This window comes from Bufo bufo, chromosome 9, assembly GCF_905171765.1.
Source record: "Bufo bufo chromosome 9, aBufBuf1.1, whole genome shotgun sequence".
Classification (NCBI taxonomy): domain Eukaryota; kingdom Metazoa; phylum Chordata; class Amphibia; order Anura; family Bufonidae; genus Bufo; species Bufo bufo.
In genome coordinates this window covers 33,316,978-33,343,466 of record NC_053397.1, presented here as the reverse complement: position 1 = coordinate 33,343,466, position 26,489 = coordinate 33,316,978, and the positions used below count along the sequence as shown (strand labels likewise).

At 43.6% G+C, this 26,489-nt stretch overlaps 1 protein-coding gene across 1 annotated transcript in view; it reads right to left on the bottom strand.

The window, feature by feature from the left end:
* CFAP20DC (CFAP20 domain containing) overlaps nt 1–26,489 on the bottom strand; it is a 334,505-nt gene that overhangs the window by 133,476 nt on the left and 174,540 nt on the right. Inside the window, exon 13 of the mRNA XM_040408726.1 lies at nt 12,902–13,212. Within this exon, the coding sequence (XP_040264660.1) occupies nt 12,902–13,212 (311 nt within the window). The remainder of the gene's footprint in view (nt 1–12,901; nt 13,213–26,489) is intronic.

The window sequence follows — 26,489 nt, the reverse complement described above, 5'->3', positions numbered from 1 at the left end:
AAAGGACCTGTGATGATGCTATCACCATGTGACCAGTATCATCCATATGACTATCCTTTGGGGCCTAGGCATAGGCATAGTACCAACCAGGCAACCCCATTTAATGTGATTTTCCATGATTTGTATATTAATGGCCTATCAATATCAGCTTGGTGGGGGTCTACATCCTGCAGCCCCGCTAATTAGCTGTTCAGAAGTAGCTCAGTCACCCAAAATAAGCGGCGGAACTACACATCTCTGCCCTTTGAGTACAGTGGATGGAGCTGGGTACGGCAGTGCTGCACCTCCTGAAGTTTTTGGAGCAGCACTGCAGTTACCAGCTCTCTCCACTGAACAACGGAAAGAGCTTTGTAGTTCTACAACCTATTCTTGGCACCACAGCTATTCCTGAGCAGCTGATCGGTAAGGTACCAAGTGTCAGACATCCACTGATCTGAAGGTCTATCTTGAGGATAGGCCATCCAGGGGCAGACTGGTCAAACCCTCCTCACGGCCACTGGCCAGGTACATAACAATCTAAGGCTCTCAGAATTAGGCTACGTTTACACGTCTGTATCTGCTTTGTGGTCCACAAATTGCGGATCCGCAAAATACAGATACTGGCTGTGTGCATCCTGCATTCTACAAATACTGATTCTTGTCCATAAAACGGCCAAGAATTGGACATGCGGAATGGATGCGGATAGCGCAAGGATGACACCCATATGCTGCTTTTTTTCCAGGGCCACTTTAAGTTTCCATTTCTCCTCTGAGGCCATCGATATAAAAATCCTGGACAATCCCTTTAAATCTCTGGTTCCTCGCAGGTGACTAGGAGATAAAGACTGAATACAATACGGTTCTCAAATACGCCTCATAATCATCATGCGCTGCAGTAGCCGCTGCTATTGAATTTATTAGAGAGAAATCAACCTTAAAATATTCAGTCATTTATTTAATCAGTCTGCCGACTGACTTAATTGGCATAGAGAATCCTAAGGGTCTGTAGCTGTGACTGGATTTAAAAAGAAGGAATCTGACAATCACAAAGACTTGAAGACAAAGTCATGCTGCCATTCAACTACGAAATAATGCAACAAAATCATCTTCTAATGCAGTTCGTTGGAGGGCTGGCTACTGGAAATGAATGGAAAGAAATCAATCTATGGCCAGTTTGATTTTGTAGACACTATGTGAAATGTTTTGTTTTATTTTTGTCTTGTATTAGGCCTCCATAATGCAGCGCATTTCAAGCAGGAACGTGACAACAGGGGGTGTCATTGTGATCGCGCCCAGGCCCGAGGGAACCCATAATTTCATTCTGACCCATATGACGAGACCAGTACTGTAAATTATTACTCTAAATTGTTATGAAAGCCTATAAGGTCGAGGCAATCAGATGAACATAGAAAAAAGCTTCAAAGTATATGTACGGTATAAGCCCCTGCCTGTTCTGCTTGATAACTATACTTACAGAAATATAATTTCTAAAACAATCTACACAAATCCCATCGATCATAAAAGAAATCACTCCACGCTTTGGTCAAAAATAACAAATCACGGAGGAATGTTGAGTAGATTTTCTGACTGACATAAGATGGAGAAAAATGTAATATTTCTAATAGAGTACCTGCAGAGCCGGATCAATAAATTTTTCTCTTAGCAATACTCATCTGCGCAAATGCCCAAGGAATGCTGAAGGATGCACATGTAAGATGTGACATTACACAGGCTATTATAGGAGACACAAAGACTTTGCTTATATATTAGGTTACCATCTGTGGCAGGTAAATCCAAACTATTCCAGCAAAGTGAAGAACTGCCCCAAGAGTCATGAGAGGACGCGGTGGGGGAGACAAACCTGAGGCCTTTGTGTGGCAAAATACAACATCATAATGGTAGTGTTGAGCAAGCATGCTTGGCACATCGCGGTGTTCGGTCGAATACCGCGTGTGCTCGAGCACGATGCTCGAGTCTCCTCCACGCACGTGGCTACGCAGCCAATAAACGTGCAGGTAAGTGCTGCCATTCACTGTAATGCCTTAGCCATGTTGGCTGCTGGCATTACAGTGATTGGCTGGCCGGAACGCGTCATCGGGTGCTATATAGCACCCGATGACACGTGTTCGGCTCAGTATTAGTCAGGGAGAGCTGGAGAGCAGAAGGGAGAGATAGTGTAGGGATTGAAATAGCAATATTTAAAGAGGACCTTGCATTACAATAAAAAATCTAAACTAAGTATGCTGGCATGGAGAGCGGCGCCCAGGGATCTCCCTGAACTTAGTATTATCCCTGGGCGCCGCTCCGTTCTCCCGGTATAGGCTCCGGTATCTTCAGATTTTCGGCTCAACTGGGAGGAGCCTGCTCTTGTTCTCCTGGGGGTCTCCTTCTCCCTGAGAGGCCGTAGCGCTGGCCAATCGCAGCACTCAGCTTACAGCCTGGGAGAAAAAAAACTCTCAGGCTATGAGCTGAGCTCTGCGATTGGCCAGCGCTACAGCCTGGGAGAAGGAGACGCCCAGGAGAACAAGAGCAGGCTCCTCCCGGTTGAGCCGAATATCTGAAGATACCGGAGCCTATACCGGGAGAACGGAGCGGCGCCCAGGGATAATAGTAAGTGCAGGGAGATCCCTGGGCGCCGCTTTCCTTGTCTGTATACTTAGTTTAGATTTTTTATCGTAATGAAAGGTCCGCTTTAAGTTTTTTTTACTTGTTATAGAATTAAAAGTCCTTTTAAGGATTATTGCAGCAATATATATTTTTAGTGCAACCTGCACTAAATTGCTAAAACTTGTTAGAGACCCAAAAGTATTTTTAAGGACAATAGTTGTATCTGGCAGCAATATATATTTTTAGCGCAACCTGCGCTAAATAGCTTGCAATTGTTTGGCCGCTGCAGACAGCGACATTATCTGCGCTACATCTCCTGTCTAATGTGTGCGCAGCCTAGAAATATCAGTGACATCCAGTGTACTTTTTCTGTAGATGGTGTCCGCTGCGGACAGTTACATTTCCAGCACTACATCTCCTGTATAACTTTTGCGTATCCTAAATATCAGTGACATTCAGTCAAATTTTTTTGCTGCTGGTGGCAGCGACATTACCTGTGCTACATCTCCTGTGTAACGTTAGTGCATCCGAAATATAAGTGACATTCAGTGTAATTTTTTCCGCCGCTGGTGACAGTAACATTACCTGCGCTACATCTCTTGTGTAACGTATGCGCAGCCTAAAAATATCTGTAACATCCAGTGTACTTTTTCTGTAGACGGTGTCCGCTGCGGACAGTTACATTACCTGCGCTACATCTCCTGTATAACGTTTGCGTATCCGAAATATCAGTGACATTCAGTTTCATTTTTTGCTGCTGGTGACAGCAACATTACCTGCGCTACATCTCCTGTGTAATGTTTGCCCATCCTAAATATCAGTGACGTTAATTCAGTGTAATTTTTTATTAGGCGGTGGTGACAGCGACATTACTTGTGCTATACCTCCTGTTTAATGTGTGTGCATCCTAAAAATTTCTGTGACATTCTGTGTACTTTATTTGCGCATACTTACAAAACCTGCGCTACTGCACATGTGACATACTTGCAAGCATATATACCATTCAATATGCGCAAGGCGAGCAGTAAGAGACAGGGAAGTGGCCATGCTGCTGATGGTGTATGCAGAGGCCGTGGCCCTGGGCGCGGTGAAACTGTGCCTGCTGCCAGCGCACAAGAAACACACTGATCCACAATACCTTGCTTCATGTCCCAGTTTGCAGGGCGGCGCAGGACACCACTCTCGAAGTCAGACCAGTGTGAGCAGGTGGTCGGTTGGATTGCAGCAGATAATGCTTCCAGTCGGTTAAGCACCACCTTGTCTTCCACAAAGTCCAGTCTCAGTAGCCAAGAGTCTGGTCAACAGAATCCTCACCCTGATACTCCTTCCACCCACCATGGAGAGTCTTGGCAAACAAGTGATCCCACACTCGGATATTCCGAGGAGCCTTTTTCTTTGCCATTCCTTAATTTGGGCCTCTCGCCAAGCCCGCTTGAAGAGGGATATGAGGAGATCTTGTTCCCAAACTCTGGAGGATCCACAGTCAGAAGAAGATCAGGGTGGGGAACGGCAATTAGTGGTTCACGAGGTGGATGATGATGATGAGACACAGTTGCCAATAAGTCAACCGCAATTGGTGTCTCAAGAGGCTCATGATGAGGATGAAACACAGTTGTTAATAAGTGAGGTTCTTGTTAGGTCAACAAGTCAGGAGGATGACCAGAGAGAGGAAGTGGAAGAGGAGGTGCTGGACGATGAAGTCATTGACCCAACCAGGGAAAGTGGCAAGAGAGCGAGGACAGCAGTACAGAGGGGGAGGGATCCGCAGTACCAAAACAGGCTGGAAGAGACGGTGTAGTGGCAAAAGGGAGAAGGCGGGCCACACCAAACAGGCCCACAACTGTTCCCTGGAGCACCCCCTTGCGGCAATCTCCCTTGCCAAGGGGTAGGTGTTCCGCAGTCTGGCGCTTTTTTGAGGAAAGTGCGGACGATAAAAGAATTGTCATTTGCAACCTGTGCCGTACCAAAATGAGCAGGGGCGTTAACACTATCAACCTCACCACCTCCAGCATGATCTGCCACATGGCATCAAAGCACCCTAATAAGTGGGCAGAACGCCTGGGTCGATAACAGTGTCTTCAACCTTGAACCAGGCATGGTTGTGTCTGATAATGGCTGTAACTTGGTGGCGGCTTTGGAGCTTGGCAAGCTCACACACATACCATGCCTAGCCCACGTTTAAACTTAGTGGTTCAGCGGTTTCTCAAAACCTACCCAAATTTGCCTGAGCTACTGGTGAAGGTGCGCCGCATGTGTGCCCATTTCCGCAAGTCATCGATAGCTTCCGCCGGTATGGCAACGCTTGCAATTGCCAGCTCACCAACTGTTGTGCATATAAGCATGCGCTGGAACTCAACGTTACACATGTTGGCCAGGCTTTGTGAGCAACAGAGGGCAGTAGTGGAATACCAGCTGCAACATGGTCGTCGCCTTTCCAGTCAGCTTCTACTTTTCACAAGCGAGGAGTGGGTATTGATGTCTGACCTCTGTGAGGTTTTACGCAACTTTGAGGAATCAACACAGATGGTGAGCAGCGATAACGCTATTATCAGCGTAACCATACCACTTCTGTGTCTACTCAAACGCTCGCTGCTCACAATTAAGGCGGACACTTTGCATGTAGAGGTGGAAATGTGAGAAGACAGTACACATGGTGATAGCCAAACCACCCTCAGTTCGTCTTCTCAGTGCAAATGGGATGATAAGGAGGAGGAGGAGCAGGAGACGGTTGCCTCCGCTACAGAGGGTAGTACCCATAGAAGTTTTATTCCATCTATTCAGCATGGATGGGTAGAAGAGGATGAGGAGATTGAGAGTCATCCTCCTGATGAGGACAGCAAAGTCTTGACTGTTGGGACTCTGACACACATGGCTGACTTTATGTTAAGCTGCCTTTCCCGTGACCCTCGCGTTGTATGCATTTTGGTCAACACCGATTACTGGTTGTTCACCCTTCTCGACCCCCGCTACGAAGATAAATTCTCATCTCTCATTCCTTTGGTGGAGAGGACGAGCAAAATGGTGCAATACCAGAAGGTCCTTGTGGAAAAATTGCTCCAAAAATTTCCAGCTGACAACGCTGGCTGCAGAGTACATAGTTCCTTGGCCAACTGAGGAGGGGAGACGAGGGGAACATACAGCAGTTCCAACAGAGGCAGGGCAACACTCTCCAAGGCCTTGGACAGTTTTATGACACCCCGCCAGCACCCTCAAACTGATGCGGCCTAGTGTCACAAGGAAGGAAAAATTTTGGAAGATGGTGAAGGAGTACGTAGCAGACCGTGTCAGCGTCCTCAGTGATCCCTGTGTGCCTTACAACTATTGGGTGTCCAAGCTGGACACGTGGCACAACCTGGCGCTCTACGCCTTGGAGGTGCTGACCTGCCCCGCCGCCAGTGTTTTGTCAGAGCGTGTATTTAGTGGTGATGAGGGCATAATAACTGATAACTGCATCTGCCTGTCAACTGAAAATGCTGACCGGTTGACTCTTATAAAAATGAACAAGGCCTGGATTGCCCCTGACTTCTCTACTCCACCAGAGGAAAAGAGGAAAGCGGCTGAACATAAAGGCACTCTAAATGTGGCTTTTATGGTGTATTGAATACACTGTATTCCCATGCACCTCTTCCACCACTAAAAAGGGTATATGGTTCAATCGCCCTTTTCTCGTTCTCCTCCTCCTCTTCTATCATAACAAGCCTATTAGACTGCCCTCGCTCCTAATGTTTTAAAGGGTCATCTGAGCAGTGGGCCCTCACCCATAATGTTTTAGAGGGTCATCTGAGCAGTGGGCCCTCACCCATAATGTTTTAGAGGGTCACCAGCAGGCCCTCAACTATAATGTTTAGATGGTCAGCTCAGCAGCAGGCCCTCACCCACAAAAATTTTTAGATGGTGAGCTCGACAGCAGGCCCTTGCCTATAAAATTTTTTAGATGGTCAGCTCGGCAGCAGGCCCTGCCCCACCAAATTTTTTAGATGGTCAGCTCGGCAGCAGGCATTTGCCCACAAAATTTATTAGATGGTCAGTTCGGCAGCAGACCCTCGCCCACAAAATTTATTAGATGATCAGCTCAGCAGCAGGCCCTCGCCCACAAAATTTTTTAGATGGTCAGCTCAGCAGCAGGCCCTCACCCACAACATTTTTTAGATGGTCAGCTCGGCAGCAGGCCCTCGCCCACAAAATTTTTTAGATGGTCAACTCGGCAGCAGGCCCTCGCCCACAACATTTTTTAGATGGTCAGCTCAGCAGCAGGCCCTTGCTCCTAATGTTTTTGAGAGTCACCAGCAGGCCATCAATCATAATTTTTCAAAGGTGTGTATGATGCCCTCTTTTATGTGTAATAAAGGGTGTATTGGAGTGCCGGTTCCTTGTAATTTTTGGCAGCCCTTTCCCTTAGTGCATAGGCTTTATGAGTGTAGGAGTCCCACTACCTGAACAATTGTACCACAATGTGAATGATGCCCTCCTTTATGATATATAGAGGTTGTATCGGAGTGCCTCTTTTTTGTAATTTTTGGCAGCACTTGCACTTTATATACAAGTACATATACAGGAAAGAATGTTTTCTAACAATTTCTTCTCTAAAATCGATTTTATCTTCGGTTTGGTGCATATTATTGTCAGTCTGTAAAAGTGGCGTACTACTCGGACAACATCGTTCCCAGCAGAGACCTGGGAGTCCAAGATACATCCAGACATTCTCCCCATGCTGTTCCAGAACCATTTCAGTGGTGTTTCCATCAATTTCTGACCTTTTCCTATGAACCAAACACCATCCCCTCTTCAGAGCAGGGGGTGCCTGGTTTAATGCTTGCATTCTCCCATAGACTTCCATTGTGCTCGGGTGCTCGGCAGAGCACCCAAGCATCCCGAGGTGTTCTACTCGAGCACCCGAGCACTTTGGTGCTCGACCAACACTACATAATGGGGCTTATTTTAACCTTTGACCTCACTTGTAGGTATGACACTTCTGATATTCTTCATTATTCACTGTAGAAGGCACAGTGGGACAGGTAGTGCAGAACCTCTTTTTTGATGAGTAAGGATAATATTCCAGTCTAGCATCGTGTGTTACAAGATTCTGTAGCAAATTGGGACATACCTCCCAACCATCCTGGATCCGGAAGGACAGCCCGGTTTTTCTTGGCTGTCCCACGGTTCTAGGAGGGCCAAGGTATGTCCACTCCCTGCTTCACCATTCATCTTAACTGCAGGCACTCCCTAGCAGGCATAATGCGGTCATACATCACTCTGGTGGGCTGTGGAGGAGGAGTATGCAGGCCTGGAAATCAGAGGAGGGGACACAATGAACGTATAGCTACTGTGTGGGGGGACAATATGAGCAGAACTACTGTGAAGGGGGAACAATGTAGATATACAGTGGCATACAGAACTTTGGGCACCCCTGGTCAAAATGATTGTTACTATGAACAGTTAAGCAAGTTGAAGATGAAATGATCTCCAAAAGGCATAAAGTTAAAGTTGAAACACACACATTTCAACATTTTAAGCAATATCAGTGTATTATTTTGGTTTTGGACAATTTTAAAGTGAAAAAAGAAAGGAGTACCTTGCAAAAGTATGGGAACCCAAGGAGTTTTGAGGGCTCAGATTAATTTGACCGAGGTCTCAGACCTTAAATAGTTTGTTAGGGTTAAGGCTTGTTCACAATCATCGTTAGAAACGGCCAGGTAATGCAAATTTCAAAGCTTTATAAATACCCAGACTCCTCTAACCTTGTCCCAAAAAACAGCAGCCATGGGTTCTTCTAAGCATCTTGTATGGATATGTAGAGAGAATCTCTAAATCGCACATCCTCATACCTATGCTTCTGATATACAACTGTTTTCAATTATCAGCATTTCTTATGATAAAACATGGCTATACAGCGATGCTATCAATCATTTGCTGTGCACTATAAAGAGGCAATTAGTATACAGTTTGATCAAAGCGCATAGGCCCACTTACCGCGACAAGGATGCCTCTAATTTAAGTGGGAACCTACTCTAACCATGGCGCAGAGCCGTGCGGCGACCAACACGCCTCCACACCGCTCCAGCAGGCAATGGGATCCAGCAGCCGCACAGCGGCCCCACTGTACAGTGAGGCCACATGGGCCCCGGGTCCCATCACTCCACCAGCACGGCACAGAAGCAGAGACGGCCGCCGTCCAGCGCCGCATGTGAACTGGTGCAAATGGCTCACCTGTTCACAGCCTCTCAGGAACTCCAACTGAGATGTGGTAGGAATTTATAGACCCTTTGCAGACTTCTGCTAATTAAAAAGCACCTGAGCCACATGGGGAGGAGTGCTGATTCAGGGGAGGGGGGAAAAAGAAGTTTATAGCATAAATTGTATGGATATGTAGAGAGAATCTCTAAATCGCACATCCTCATACCTATGCTTCTGATATACAACTGTTTTCAATTATCAGCATTTCTTATGATAAAACATGGCTATACAGCGATGCTATCAATCATTTGCTGTGCACTATAAAGAGGCAATTAGTATACAGTTTGATCAAAGCGCATAGGCCCACTTACCGCGACAAGGATGCCTCTAATTTAAGTGGGAACCTACTCTAACCATGGCGCAGAGCCGTGCGGCGACCAACACGCCTCCACACCGCTCCAGCAGGCAATGGGATCCAGCAGCCGCACAGCGGCCCCACTGTACAGTGAGGCCACATGGGCCCCGGGTCCCATCACTCCACCAGCACGGCACAGAAGCAGAGACGGCCGCCGTCCAGCGCCGCATGTGAACTGGTGCAAATGGCTCACCTGTTCACAGCCTCTCAGGAACTCCAACTGAGATGTGGTAGGAATATATAAACCCTTTGCAGACTTCTGCTAATTAAAAAGCACCTGAGCCACATGGGGAGGAGTGCTGATTCAGGGGAGGGGGGAAAAAGAAGTTTATAGCATAAATTGTATGGATATGTAGAGAGAATCTCTAAATCGCACATCCTCATACCTATGCTTCTGATATACAACTGTTTTCAATTATCAGCATTTCTTATGATAAAACATGGCTATACAGCGATGCTATCAATCATTTGCTGTGCACTATAAAGAGGCAATTAGTATACAGTTTGATCAAAGCGCATAGGCCCACTTACCGCGACAAGGATGCCTCTAATTTAAGTGGGAACCTACTCTAACCATGGCGCAGAGCCGTGCGGCGACCAACACGCCTCCACACCGCTCCAGCAGGCAATGGGATCCAGCAGCCGCACAGCGGCCCCACTGTACAGTGAGGCCACATGGGCCCCGGGTCCCATCACTCCACCAGCACGGCACAGAAGCAGAGACGCATGTGAACTGGTGCAAATGGCTCACCTGTTCACTCTGGTGCAAATGGCTCACCTGTTCACTCTATATGGCTCACCTGTTCACTCTATATAGTGCACAGCAAATGATTGATAGCATCGCTGTATAGCCATGTTTTATCATAAGAAATGCTGATAATTGAAAACAGTTGTATATCAGAAGCATAGGTATGAGGATGTGCGATTTAGAGATTCTCTCTACATATCCATACAATCTTCTAAGCATCTGCCTAACACTCTGAACATTAAAATCGTTAAGGCCCACAAATCAGGAGAAGGCTATAAGAAGATAGCAAAGCGTTTTCAGGTTGCCATTTCCTCAGTTTGAAATGTAATTTAGAAATGAAAGTTAACAGAAACTGTGTTGGTCAAGAGAAGTTCTGGATGACCAAGAAAAATTTCTGTGACAGCTGCTCATAGAATTGCTAGAAAGGCAAATCAGAACCCACGCTTGACTGCAAAAGACCTTTAGGAGACTCAGTTGTGGTACATTGTTCTACTGTTCAGCAACATTTGCACAAACATGGTCTTAACAGAAGAGTCATCAGAAGAAAACCTCTTCTGTGTACTCACCACAAAGTTCAGAATCAGAAGTTTGCAAAAGAACATCTAAACAAGCCTGATGCATTTTGGAAACAAGTCTTGTGGACCGATGTGGTTAAAATAGAACTCTGGCCAGAATGAGCAAAGGTATGTTTGGAGAGAAAAGGGCACAGAATTTCATGAAAAGAACACCTCTACAACCAAAAATTTAATTCCTAACATATGTGAAGCTTTATTTTTCAATTAATTTTACCATTCTGATGTCTGTATTCAGCCCTTAGCAACCCTATTTCTCTGTGCCTCTATTTCAGCATCTTCCTAAGATGGCCTCTGCTGCACTTCCTGTGGTGATCTTTGCCATGTCCTTGAGGCCATCCTGTATTTCCCTCTCTTCCCATAACCCTTGCTCTCCTCACATGAACTAGCAAGACCAATCAGAATGCAGATAACCTCCGCACACTACCACAGAGCAGTGTGTATCCTCTCACATACAGCTAACCAGAGACAGACAAGACCAATCAGAATGCAGGTAACCTCCCCCACTACGCCACAGCAGTGTGTATCCTCTCACATACAGCTAAGATAAGTAAGTAAGCAGTAAGCATTTGTTTCAGCCGCTTAATAGTCACATTAATATATATTTTGGGGTATATATAGTGTATTAAATAACTATTATTAATTTATTTTTAGGGGAAAGATAAAAAAATGTTTAATGGTGTTCACTGTGTGGTACAAATAACGTTATTTCATGATGTGGGTTGCTATATTGATGTTAATGTCACACATATTTCCATATATTTTTCTCAACTTCTGCAGCCTGTCAGCTCTGCAGCTGCTCCCTCATTCTCCTCCACACTGACAGGGAGGGGGCGTGGCTTTAGCTGTTTATATATCTGGTTTGGTACCAGATATGGGCTTTATATTGTTTAAAAGCTGACATTCCAAGCTTTCAGACAATACCAGAATGACAGCAATATGTTCAGCACAGGGGAAGATATCACTGATAGAAATCAGGATGCTGTGAATGAAGCTGAAAGTGAAAGTAACAGCAGATTTTACCCGCAATTATTCCAGACTCGTTGCTTGCACTTTAGCTGTCATTTAGTCTTGTATGAAAGCCTGAAATATCAGCTTTCAAACTGCTACCATTCAGGAGATATCACTATCTAAACAGCCCTCCCCCTCCACTTTCTGCCCGAGCCCAGGCACTCAGGGCTGTGCTCCTCCTCCCAGTGCTCTGCTCATCGCTTGTTTATAATACTGCACATGACAACGCTGTAAGAGGCTGCAGAATAGGAAAGTAGCACACATGTGTGGGTGTTATTATCAGGTAAAACCAAAAAAAAAAATTTTTTAAAGCACTTATACAGCAGGGTGTACTATACCATTAGGGTATAAAAAAAATGAAATGCCAGTTACACATTAAGTATGGGGTGGATCAATCATACTTTGGGATTGTGTTAAAGCCAACAGCACAGGGAACATTTCACTTGTAGAGGGAAGAATGGATTCAATCAAATTTCAGCAAATTCTGGAAGCAAACATAACACCAACTGTAACAAAGGTTAAGTTGAAAAGAGGATGGCTTCTACAAATAGATAATGATCCTAAACACGCCTCAAATTTTTTTTTACCATGGCCCTCAAAGATCTGATTGAAAATCTGTGGATAGACCTCAAAAGCATGCAAGACTGCCTAAAAATCTCATAGAGCTGGTAGACTTTTTGCTAGAAAGAACGGATGAAAATCCCTCAAACAACAACTGAAAAACTCTTGGCTGGCTACAAAAAGCATTTACAAGCTGAGATACTTGCAAAAGGGGGTGATACTAGGTACTAACAATGAAGGGTGCCCAAAGTTTTGCTTTGAGCCCTTTTCCTTTTTTATTTTGAAAATGTAAAAGATGAAACTAAAGAATTGTTTGCTTAAAATACAAAGGGAATGTGTCATCTTTAACTTTATGCCTTTTGGAGATCATTTCACCTTTAACTTGCTTAACAGTAACAGTAATTTTGACCAGGCTTTGGCATGCCACTGTAACTTCTGTGTGGGGACACTAAGGGGACTGGGCCGAATTGGGTGTGTATAGATATGCATTGGGCAAAGTTAGAGGCATGGCTTTGTATTAAAAAATTTGCAGCTGCTATTGTCCCTCTTTGTGATTTTCAAAGTGTTAGGAGGTAAGGTTGTTATAAGGTTCTGCAGCACCTGAGGTGCATATTATGATGTTCTGCAACAGCTGGGCCACAGTATAATACATGCTGCAGACCATCTGTATGCAAAGAAAGAGGATGTTTCATACCAATCGTTAATTGACAACATCGTTGACAAACTGTTTTTGATACATTTTGTAAAAATATATCATTAATAAACACATATTCTCCTGCAGAGCATCACACAAGAAGAGAAATGCCCTTTTCTCAGTTCACAACTGAAAATTACCTCAATGCTGTTGTCACTTCCATAGAAATCATCTTCCATCCGTGCCCCTCGTCTGTCTTGTTCCAAGATTTCCAAAGAGACTGTATCCCTGTCAGATGATTGACCCTGAAGTTTCCCATGATGCACTGAGCCAGACATTGAAGAGTGAGTGAAAATGTTGTCGGGGGCCCCGGGGGTCCTTTCTTCAGGATAGGCAGTGTCACTTTCGTTGTTATCTGCCAACTGCTCACATAAATTCCTGATGTCTGTTTGATGTCGATTGTCAGACAGTTTGGAAACACTGTGAAAACTGTCATAAAAAATCCAGTCATCTAGAAAATAAAATACATGAGAAGTGACATGTCATGCAAGACGGTGATGAAAATTACACATTTTTAATCTATTTGCAACTAAATTTGATAACAGCAAGATGTGATACAGATATAATAGTCCTGTGTAAATCTGAAGGTTGTCCTTGAGCTACCATCAAAAGTAGAGGTCCATGGATCCATGAGCACAAATTTAGGGACACTTATCCTATGTAGAACTGAAAATAATTGTACTTTTATGCAAAGAACCATATCTTGTAAAGGATTAGATGGAGGAGATATGACCAAAAAGGCCATGCCTTTAGTCAGGAGAACCCACCAAATGTTTACCTCAGTCTTCACATGTTTTGCAGGAGAGAAGGGCAACATAACCCCTTTCTCCTTTCCATTATCCTTGTTTGCTACCATTGCAACATCTGTGGAGAGAGCAAGCATTGTCCAGGCTCAAGTCACTGATGAGAAAGAAAGATAGGCCAATAGAGATTTAGATGTTCCTACTCCTCCTGGGATCCACAGATGTTGCTAGGTCTACCTTAATGATATGTACAGTCGTGGCCAAAAGTTTTGAGAATTACATAAATATTGGAAATTGGAAAAGTTGCTGCTTAAGTTTTTATAATAGCAATTTGCACATACTCTAGAATATTATGAAGAGTGATCAGATGAATTGCATAGTCCTTCTTTGCCATGAAAATTAACTTAATCCCAAAAAAAAATTTCCACTGCATTTCATTGCTGTCATTAAAGGACCTGCTGAGATCATTTCAGTAATCGTCTTGTTAACTCAGGTGAGATTGTTGACGAGCACAAGGCTGGAGATCATTATGTCAGGCTGATTGGGTTAAAATGGCAGACTTGACATGTTAAAAGGAGGGTGATGCTTGAAATCATTGTTCTTCCATTGTTAACCATGGTGACCTGCAAAGAAACGCGTGCAGCCATCATTGCGTTGCATAAAAATGGCTTCACAGGCAAGGATATTGTGGCTACTAAGATTGCACCTCAATCAACAATTTATAGGATCATCAGGAACTTCAAGGAAAGAGGTTCAATTCTTGTTAAGAAGGCTTCAGGGCGTCCAAGAAAGTCCAGCAAGCGCCAGGATCGTCTCCTAAAGAGGATTCAGCTGCGGGATCGGAGTGCCACCAGTGCAGAGCTTGCTCAGGAATGGCAGCAGGCAGGTGTGAGCGCATCTGCACGCACAGTGAGGCAAAGACTTTTGGAAGATGGCCTGGTGTCAAGAAGGGCAGCAAAGAAGCCACTTCTCTCCAAAAAAAACATCAGGGACAGATTGATCTTCTGCAGAAAGTATGGTGAATGGACTGCTGAGGACTGGGGAAAAGTCATATTCTCGGATGAAGCCTCTTTCCGATTGTTTGGGGCATCTGGAAAAAGGCTTGTCCGGAGAAGAAAAGGTGAGCGCTACCATCAGTCTTGTGTCATGCCAACAGTAAAGCATCCTGAGACCATTCATGTGTGGGGTTGCTTCTCATCCAAGGGAGTGGGCTCACTCACAATTTTGCCCCAAAACACAGCCATGAATAAAGAATGGTACCAAAACACCCTCCAACAGCAACTTCTTCCAACAATCCAGCAACAGTTTGGTGAAGAACAATGCATTTTCCAGCATGATGGAGCACCGTGCCATAAGGCAAAAGTGATAACTAAGTGGCTCGGGGACCAAAACATTGACATTTTGGGTCCATGGCCTGGAAACTCCACAGATCTTAATTCCATTGAGAACTTGTGGTCAATCCTCAAGGGGCGGGTGGACAAACAAAAACCCACTAATTCTGACAAACTCCAAGAAGTGATTATGAAAGAATGGGTTGCTATCAGTCAGGAATTGGCCCAGAAGTTGTTTGAGAGCATGCCCAGTCGAATTGCAGAGGTCCTGAAAAAGAAGGGCCAACACTGCAAATACTGACTATTTGCATAAATGTCATGTAATTGTCGATAAAAGCCTTTGAAACATATGAAGTGCGTGTAATTATATTTCACTACCTCACAGAAACAACTGAAACAAAGATCTAAAAGCAGTTTAGCAGCAAACTTTGTGAAAACTAATATTTTTGTCATTCTCAAAACTTTTGGCCACGACTGTACAACCATAAAGGGCTTGACCCACAAAAATAGATGCTAAGTATCTGATCAGTGAGCACCTGACCACTGGGTTACTCTCATGAGATGTGTGCCCTTAAGGGTTCTGGAAAGAAGGGGAACACAAGCATTAAGGACGTCTATCCTGGAAGTAAGACCCGCCACTGTTATGAAGGGTTTAATCTTCATTTTTACATTAGTTTTATCTTTCAAGAGTTTTTTCAAGAGTTTTTGAATGAAACAAATATGACAGCTTAAAGAATAAAAATGAATAGTATTTTTGCAAAAGACCCATATATACAATGTATTGGTCAGTTTCTGACTGCTGGTGAATATACAAATGGCTCCTTTTTGCAGACAAGCCAAACCTTGATTACTCCACCATGTACTTGTTTAATCAGAATGTCCGAATACACAAAAGAAAACTTTCCACCTACAAAGGACAAGGGATTTTTATCAGTATATTGGCAAACTATAAGGGTATGGCCACACAGTCAGGTTTCCAAAATCAGGAGCGGATCATAAAAAGAGAGAAAGTATAAAGGGCAAATATGACTTCCTCTTTTTTTAATTCCCTCCGGGTTTTGGCTTCCCAAACTGACTGCAGAAACCTGAAGGTGTGGCTGTACGCTAAGGAACTAGTTCACAACAAACATGTAATAAAATATTCAAGAATGTTCTGAGGTCTTTGTAAACACGTAGATAAATAGATATGTTAGCAGACTAAACCAACATTAACCAAAAAGAGCTTAAGACAAGTAAGGCTACTTTCACACTAGCATTCGGGGCTCCGCTTGTGAGCTCCGTTTGAAGGCTCTCACAAGCGGCCCCGAACGGATCCGTCCAGCCCTAATGCATTCTGAGTGGATGCGGATCCGCTCAAAATGCATCAGTCTGGCACCGTTTGTCCTCCGCTCCGCTCAGCAGGCGGACACCCGAACGCAGCTTGCAGCGTTCGGGTGTCCGCCTGGCCGTGCGGAGGCAAACGGATCCGTCCAGACTTACAATGTAAGTCAATGGGGACGGATCCGTTTGAAGTTGACACAATATGGCTCAATCTTCAAACGGATCCGTCCCCCATTGACTTTCAATGTAAAGTCAAAACGGATCCGTTTGCATTATCATGTACAAAAAAAATGAAAAATTTTTTTTTTTTGTTCATGGTTATGCAAACGGATCCGTTCTAAAACGGATCTAAGCGTTTGCATTATAGGTGCGGATCCGTCTGTGCAGATACCAGACGGATCCGCACCTAACGCAGGTGTGAAAGTAGCCTAAAGGTTCCTCTTACATAATAAATTGGCCCCTGGAGTCAAAGATCCATAAAGTGAAGATAAAATGGAGCAACAAGTTATCACTTGAAAGTTGGACCTGCTACCATTTGAAGCATCATCTTTTTATTCTCAATTTTTATTTATGTTTTTTGATTGGATCCAGTGTGGGTTAGAAATAGGTGTGATTTAGTTCACGTTAAATTCCTGGGAAAAGCAAACTCTAGAGATGAGATGAGCAAGTGGATTCCAAATGAATCGAGTTTGCGATGAACTAACTGAAAAAAAAATGGATCATTTAACATAAGACCAAACTTGTTGCTATTCCAACAAATTTTTGGACCATTTTTAATAAAAAAAAGAGCATAAAATACCAGACAGTGCAGTGCATTATTAAACAGGCTGTTTGTTACCACCAGCTGACTACCCACAGCCATATATGTTGCTGTCACTTTGAGACTACCAATGCTGCCTTGTTGTTAAGGCGCTTGAAAGGGGTCACATAGAGTACTGGAAGACCACAAAGTCAAGGCTGTATATAAAGTTCATGCTACCACAGGCATTTTAGTGCACCCCTTCCCCCGTTGATGTCCATATTTTAGATAGCCGACGGCCAAACACTCCCTAGGCCATCTGCTATCTGTCCCAACTCCCTCATACGCACGCATCCTTAACTGAAAAGCCACACTACAAAAAAAACTACAAAACTACAAAACACCATGGGATAGATTATAATAAGGCTGACATTTCAGTATTACTAAGAAGCTTAGTAAATCATTGCTTTACTCACCAAACTTGGTGCCTACTTGTGATATTCAACCCCTTTCCTCACTGTCTCCAAGAGGTTGCTACTGGATATCAAAGGGAGGAAGTATAAGAGAAGACAACTACAACTCCCAGCATGATCAGACTGTTACTATGTGATATCAGAGAACATTATAGGGAGGAGGAATAGGAGGAGAGAACTACAACTCCCAACAATGGCCAGGCAGTTATTATGTGATATCAGAAGGCATTCCATGGAGTTGGTATAAAAGGAGAGAATTACAACTCCCAACATGCCCAGGCTTTTACTATGTGATATCAGAGGATATTATAGAGAGGAGGTATAAGAGAAGAGAACTACAACTCCCTGCATATCTAAGCTGTTATTATGTGATATCAGAGGACATTACAGGGAGAGGGTATACGAGGAGAGAGATACAAATCCCAGTATGTCCAGGTATTAGGTGATATCAGAGGACATTGCAGGAAAAACATATGAGGGAAGAACTACAACTCCCAGCTTTTCCCTGGCTCTCACACTGAATTAATCACTTCTCCACTTTCGTCTCTTCTATGCAAAGCACTGCTACCTCATGGCACATGATGTCATCACAGGTCCTTCACCACCACTTCTCCTCTCCACTGCTAAGTTCTTGTAGTGTAGCTGTTTAGAGCAGGTCCTGGTTGTTTGTCACTGCTATTTTGTCTGGAGCTCTATTGTTCTCTGTTATCAGCCATTTAGCAGACTGCCACAGCCCTGTGTCCTGGAGACCAGGTTACCCTGTTGGCAGGGGAGGGGGAAGTGGGGGGAAAAAACCTCTCTGGTGCTACCTCCCTACTGGGTGGTGCCCAAAGCACATGCCCTTGGGTGCTTAAATACGGCTCTGCTCAGAGTGTCATGTATGACTTTTCAGGGCAATGGGGGCACTTTTGAATGGGGTTGAATTATTCAGACCTTATCGAATATGATGACCGATTCGTGTGAATTGGTCCCGGAACAAAGTTAAAGAAATGTGCTCATCTCTAGCAGACTCCATCGCAGTGTCGACTACCTGAGGCCCTTGACAATTCTATTATGACAAGGTGCGGGAATGGATTAAAATGAGAAGAAAGACTATTTTGATTTCAGAACAAATACGTCTAGCCCAGCCCAACAACCTCTGTGCCACACAGAAGGACAGAAGTATAGTAAATTGGCACTTTACTGTCACGAGGGTGTCAAGAGCCACGTCTGACTCCGTTATACCCGGGGTCAGGAAGTCGCAGCGGGTGGCTGCGCGCTCTATGTCTAAAGATAGCGCTGTTACTTAATGGTAGCTTTCTGTGTTTGCCTTGCAATGCTTTCTGTCTCACTCAGGGATCCGTAGCTTCTTCTCCTCAGCTGTTTCTTGTCCGGCACTCCCAACCTCCTTATATTCCCCTCTCCCACTTCTCTGGTTGCTAGATATAGAGCTTCCTGCCTTGACTTCTATACTGACCCACTGGAGCTGAGTTGCTGTTATCCCTGGTTGTCGTACCAGAGCATTACCCTCCGGATCCCTGATGGTTGTTTGTTGTCGCCCACCTGGGACTATATGTTTTGTCAGTATTGTCTGTCCTCTCCCTAGTGTTTCCCTTTAGTGTCAGTGGGGCGGACTAGTGTTCCCACCACCCTATTCACTACGTAGGGCTCATCTTAGGGAAAGCCAGGGTTTAGGCACGTGATCGGCGTACGGGTGAGAAACCAGTCTAGGGACGTCAGGGCAGTCAGGTGCCAGCCTCAAGGTGAGTTAGGGGTCACCATCTTTCCCTCTCCCTTGGACAGGGCCTTCCCTTTTCCCTCCCTTTGCGTCACGTATGTGATCGGCACGCCGGTCGTGATATTTACACATTATGCATTAGAGTCCAGGAGTTTCAAGTGCCTCTCCATGAGGTCAACAATACCAATAAATATTTATTCTAACTTCATTATACAAGTTATAGGAGATGAGGTTGACAGGTGCCAAGAGTGTCACAATGTAGAAACAGCAGGGCATGATCTCTGGATCATGGCACATCAGATAAGTAATGGGTCAAAGATCTATGGACATGGTTCCAATGCTCATCTCCAAGGTGTGGTTAAAAGTTTTAGGGCATTGGAGGTGTAGAAACATTTCAAGAATTTGAAACAAACCAATCAATATCATCATAATTCAAAAACGAAAAAAAAAATATTTTCTTAGAAAATTAGTCGAAAGTTGACAAGCCAAAATCTGACGACAACTGGAAACCTTTTACAAAATTGGTGCCTCACTATGTATCCAGGGCAGTGCTCTGCAAATGTTGCTCTCCAGCTGTTGAGAGTTGTAGTTTCACAATGGCTGGAAAGCCAAAGATTGGAAATTTCATTGATCAATACACAATGTTTGTCACCCACAAAATAAATTGTATGTTTGCAATTAACCACAGCCCGTTTTAGTCTCTACTTGTTGCTCCTCTTCATGATAATGGACATATCTATTCATTTGCTAATATGCATTTAGTACATTTCAGACAATAAAAGCCCTTGATGCTTAATAGCCAATAATCAAGATGTGCATATTTAAAGCATGTAATGTTTCTTTAGAGACCATTAACTATGTTTGCTATTAAAATCTATAATTATACCACTTCACAACTGTAATATACTCAAAAGAACAAAACTATACAATCCAATGCAAAAGTATTAATTAACTTCCCTGTGATATTTTCCACATGAATACAGAAAAAAACATAAAATGAGGCATTGTACCCGTTAGAGCATTAGAGAAACTTGCAATTTTCTTAATAATTGATGGAAAATAGTGGTCATAGCTATGGGCGATTCATTTGCATTTCATTGTCAGTTTGCCTTGTAATAATATGGGAGAAATTCACAAGTCTGAAATTATAATTAACACCTGCCTTGCAGTAAGTCCTTTAAGGCTTTTCCTGCTTTGATGTAATTCAAGTTGAACATGCTTCACTTATTGTAATCGTTCAGCGATACTTCTCGTGGACAGTGACTGAGGAATGTAAATGAACTAACTGGAGGCTCATGTGATCAGCTCTTATGATTCCTGAGTCTACGGAAAGCTCAAAGTTTTTTTAAATAGTTTCCCAAGAGGCCCATTAGCGCCGGTTTTAATTTGACTTTCAAATTTCTTGCCCTCATGAAGAACGATACGCAAATAAAAAATGCATGAAGATAACTATTTCATAGAGTTCTCCTGACCACGGTTTAACCTAATGTGCTCACTGAAGAAATTGTCACATGCACAGGAAAATTAAGAGAAGGTATGCCATCGGGAACTCAAGAGGAACATAACACTTGGAAAACAACTTCATTAGGATTGAGTATTAACTTTGATAGGTCAGCATATTGAGGTAACAGTATGGATAATTTAATAGAACATCTACATGATATTTGTGGATATTTCTGCTTGAATATTCCAGAATTTCCCATTGAGTTTACACTTCGGGGGAATTACTTACCTCCTGATCCCACAGCGGTTACTATTCCTCCATGGGATGAACCTGTGATACAACTGAGGCCTGGGTCTAGAGATTTGTAGCAAGAAGAGTTATGGAAAAAGTAACTTTGTTGCAAAACTTTTATTCTTGGATCACATTTCAATGGAAGTTGAGGTTTTACACAGCTGTTGCAGTTCCTTGAGATTTACATTGTTTTCTAAGGTATTTGGTTTTAAAGAGGTTGTCAAGTAATAGAAAAAAAGAACACTTTTCCCCAGAAATAACCAGTGCTCCACTGGTATTCAACTTTTAACCACTATACAGGGATCTGGACTTCGTTGCAGGGAAGCAAATGGACATCTACCTTCTGGAATAGTCCTGGTTTAGTTGGCAGTTCACCCACAGGGGTCAGAGACTCTGGTGCAAGTACCAGAAGCTCAGGATACAGAAAATGCACCAAATATTCAGGAGAACCACAGTCACTAAGACTTAAAAGCAGGTTTCTGAGATCCAGACAGCAGCCTTGAAGTGTAGATGGAGAAAACATAGGGTAAACAGGCTGGCAGGATCATAGTGAAGATACAGAGGAGGTAAACATACAAGGTTAACTACAACACAGACAGATCGGAAACTGGAAGTGCTGGAACGCACAGGCACGGCAGAAACAAGATGGAGCACAGACAGGAACAAATGCAAGATAAATGCAGGTTAAACACAATAGCACTAGACTATCAGAATACCTTTGCTGATTACTAGGGAACCTAAAGCTCAGGCACCCTCTGTCTCTGGAGAGGATGCCTTAAATACGCAGAAACACCTAGCCATTGAAGGATTTGAAAGTCCTAGATGACAGAGGCTGAAGCACAAGGCAGAAGCATGGGGGCAGCAGCATGGTGGGTAGGTATCATGCCCCCAAGGGCAGAGCAGGGCAATTGTGGACATAGACAGTTGACCTAACAGTGGTTTGAGGCAGGTGAGCAGGAAACCTTATTAATGTTCTTTGTACTTGCTAGTCTTTAATGAAGATATCTTAATGAATCTGGAGTAAAAGCTTAAGAACTTTAGAGTGGAAAAACTTGTAAAAGACAATGTGAAATTTTAATTTTTAGCTGGAGGTTCTTTTCCAGTGATAGGAAGACTTACAGTAACGCCCATAAATATTGGGACATCGACACAATTCTAAGATTTTTGGCTCTAAATACCACCACAATGGATTTGAAATAACACGGACAAGATGTGCTTTAACTGCAGACCGTCAGCTTTAATTTGAGGGTATTTACATCCAAATCAGGTGAACGGTGTAGGAATTACAACAGTTTGCATATGTGCCTCCCACTTGCTAATGGGACAAAAGTAATGGGACAGAATAATAATCATAAATGAAACTTTCACTTTTTAATACTTGGTTGCAAATCCCTTGCAGTCAATTACAGCCTGAAGTCTGGAACGCATAGACATCACCAGATGCTGGGTTTCATCTCTGGTGATGCTCTGCCAGGCCTCTACTGCAGCTGTCTTCAGCTCCTGCTTGTTCTTGGGGCATTTTCCCTTCAGTTTTGTCTTCAGCAAGTGAAATGCATGCTCAATCGGATTCAGCTCAGGTGATTGACTTGGCCATTGCATAACATTCCACTTCTTTCCCTTAAAAAACTTTTTGGTTGCTTTTGCAGTATGCTTTGGGTCATTGTCCATCTGCACTGTGAAGTGCCGTCAAATGAGTTCTGAAGCATTTGGCTGAATATGAGCAGATAATATTGCCCGAAACACTTCAGAATTCATCCTGCTGCTTTTGTCAGCAGTCACATCATCAATAAATACAAGAGAACCATTTCCATTGGCAGCCATACATGCCCACTCCATACACTACCACCACCATGCTTCACTGATGAGGTGGTATGCGTATTACTCTTCTCTTCCCATCACTCTGGTACAAGTTGATCTCGGTCTAATCTATCCATAGGATGTTGTTTCAGAACTGTGAAGGCTTTTTTAGATGTCATTTGGCAAACTCTAATCTGGCCTTCCTGTTTTTGAGGCTCACCAATGGTTTACCTCTTGTGGTGAACCCTCTGTATTCATTCTGGTGAAGTCTTCTCTTGATTGTTGACTTTGACAGACATACACCTACCTCCTGGAGAGTGTTCTTGATCTGGCCAACTATTGTGAAGGGTGTTTTCTTCACCAGGGAAAAAAAAATTTGGTCGTCCCCCACAGTTGTTTTCCGTGGTCTTCCGGGTCTTTTGATGTTGCTGAGCTCACCAGTGCGTTCCTTCTTTTTAAGAATGTTCCAAACAGTTGTTTTGGCCACACCTAATGTTTTTGCTATCTCTCTGATGTTTTTTTTTTTTTTTTTCAGCCTAATGACGGCTTGCTTCACTGATAGTGACAGCTCTTTGGATCTCATCTTGAGAGTGGACAGCAACAGATTCCAAATGCAGATAGCAGACTTGAAATGAACTCTGGACCTTTTATCTGCTCATTGTAATTGGGATAATGAGGGAATAACACACACCTGGCCATGGAACAGCTGAGAAGCCAATTGTCCCATTACTTTTGGTCCCTTAACAAGTGGGAGGCACATTTGCAAACTGTTGTAATTCCTACACCGTTCACCTGATCTGGATGTAAATACCCTCAAATTAAAGCTGACGGTCTGCAGTTAAAGCACATCTTGTTTCATTTCAAATCCATTGTGGTGGTGACTAGAGCCAAAAATGTTAGACATGTGTCCATCACACTGAAGAATAGAAAATCCTGTCAATATCTTTACGATGATCATAAGGGTGTTATATTGAGGAGAATTATGGTTGATGGTCCTCTTTGTAATACAATGGATTCCTTTATGGATTGCAGTCTGTCGCTGCTTTTGTTTGCACATTGGTAAATACCCCCTGTTTTGGGAGATATGTGATATATACAATTGACTGGAGCTTTTTAAGGATATAAGCAAAAGCCTAGAGTTTACCCATGCAGAACATAAAGCAAACCTTCAGCAAATTTTTTCACATAAACAGGAACCTAGATGATTTATGTGTTGCTGTGCATTCCAAAACTGCTGCATTAAAAAGATGATGTCCATTTATCTTGTTTAAAGAAAGCTTGCTATCCGTGTAGCACAGCTGCTCTCAAATGCACAGCTCTTAATGCTTGTTGTGGTAGAGGACTAATGATCGGGCTCAAAGAAATAGGTTTGTCATGTTCCATTTCTTTTAGGAAAAGGGATGTGGAGAGCTTAGTAGTCAGATACATTACATGGAGGGACTGCTATCGATAATCAAGCTTTTGGAGTGATGAATGGATCACATAGTTCATTAGATGCTACAGCCTTAAAGGCCAGACAATCTTTCTCCAGACTCCATTTTATGAACTGAGCCAATATTCATGAAGTTGAAGTCTAACTATTCTCTACATGCAATTGATTTCATTCAGTGTGATGCATGACATAGGCTAGGGCTCAGGATTGCTCTTAGCACTTTGTCAGTTTGTGGTTTTACGGAAGCAGGAGATAGCATCGGGATCCCTGGCTTGTTCTGAGAAATTTAAATTCCTTGTTGATGACTTAAAAGGGAACCTGCCACCCCCTGTAAGCACCAATAACTGCTGCAAAACGACCACTTTTTTGACAGGACTTCTGAGCATGCACACATACATAATGGAGAGGACTTGCTGAGGGTGGGCTCAGAAGTCCTCTCAACGTCTTTCAGTGGAGCATTGCATCAGCTCCTCAGAGAAATGAGAGGAGAATCAAGACATTAATTAGAAATCCAAGAGTCAGTGTCGGCAGTATTACTCATGTAGTAATGGAGTTAATAGTGCAAGAGGAAGGTGACAGACTCCCTTTAAAGAGAGGATGTCACATTAGAAATGCTATTCTATTAGTCTATTAGTCCTAAGACTGAATGCTATAGAGCAGGAGGAGATATACAGCTTTATAGGAAAAGAGTCAGTATAACTTATCATTGATTAACTTCAAGGGGTTGTGCCACAAACGCTATTTGTTCTTTTACTTATTACTTATTTCTTGTCCACCTCGCTGAGGTGGTCGCACACACTCAGTTTAAATCTTCAACTGCCACCCGCCATATCTTCTGCTAGAAGCTGTGACAGTTACAGGGAGAGAGCTGCAGCAAAAAGGACACATCCACTGAGCTGTGATAGGGAGAAAGCAGCAGGAGAAAGGACACATCCACTGAGCTGTGATAGGGAGAAAGCAGCAGGAGAAAGGACACATCTCCTAAGCTGTAATAGGGAAAGAGCTGCAGGAGAAAGGATATATCCCCTGAGAGAGGACACACTCCCTGAGCTGCCAGCCTGAAAGAAATCTAGCACAACAACTGAAGCAATGAATGTGGAGCAGGCTGGATCCATGTGAGGTACAGGGCTGGTTCTAGCTTTGTTTTCCTATGTGAGTATGCATGCAGTCATTGATAGGATCGCCCACTGGACTTAGACAGCGCAAGGACTTAAAGGGGTTTTCCCATCACAGACAATAGAAGCACATTGAGAACGGAGCGGGGAAAGGTGATGGAGGCTGCATTGCGCATGGGCCACCAAAAATAGTCGAGCATTGGCTCAGCTATTTCCGTGTCCCCATAGAAATGAAATGGTGAGGTGGCCGCACAAGCACGGTGGGCTCCCATTCAGTTGTACGGGGAAAGCGCTTGACGGTGGTCGGACCCCGGGAAACCTCCAGCCACCACTCTCCCCGCTTTGTTCTCGGCATAGTTTCGGGTCCCAGCGGTGGGACCCACACCTATCAGACAATGGGGGCATATCCTAGCAATATTCCCCCATTGTCTATGATGGGAATACCCCTTTAAATGAATTAGTTACAAGTTCTACTGAATCTTTTCCCACAAACTATATATCAATCCGCTCAGTTACTCCTACTTAATTAAATAATAACAGCTGTCACATCCAACCAGGAGACCGCTACAGTCGTCAATCAGAGCAGAGGGGACAGGCCCAATGCATAGAGCTGAGAGCACTTCACAGTGAACCTCCGCCTCCAGTGCAGGAGCAGAACCTGGCAGAATAAAACTTCATATTCACACAACTTCTGATGATACAATATATGTTTTCTACAGGGGACAGGCCCAATGCATAGAGCTGAGAGCACTTCACAGTGAACCTCCGCCTCCAGTGCAGGAGCAGAACCTGGCAGAATAAAACTTCATATTCACACAACTTCTGATGATACAATATATGTTTTCTACAGGGGACAGGCCCAATGCATAGAGCTGAGAGCACTTCACAGTGAACCTCCGCCTCCAGTGCAGGAGCAGAACCTGGCAGAATAAAACTTCATATTCACACAACTTCTGATGATACAATATATGTTTTCTCTGTTTTCCTCAGCCGCTACCTAGTGTTGTCAGCAGTTTAGCATGATCAAAACTGCTGACAGACCCCCTTTAAATGACAAATTCAGCTCTGCTAGATCTTCAGACTGCCTATGCCTCTCACATTCAGCTGGTGCCTATTTATCCAACATGTGTGTGACTGCAGTAAAATGACAGTGTTTCGCACGGCATCGAGAGCAGATGAGGAGTACTGCCGGAGAATAATAGAACAATCATCCTAATGTATTCCATTTTATATAGTTATTAATCTTCATTAGCAGGCTCCATCCTGATTGGTTCATTTCAAGGAGACCCGTAAAATATTAATCTTGTTAATGACTATTGCAAATCA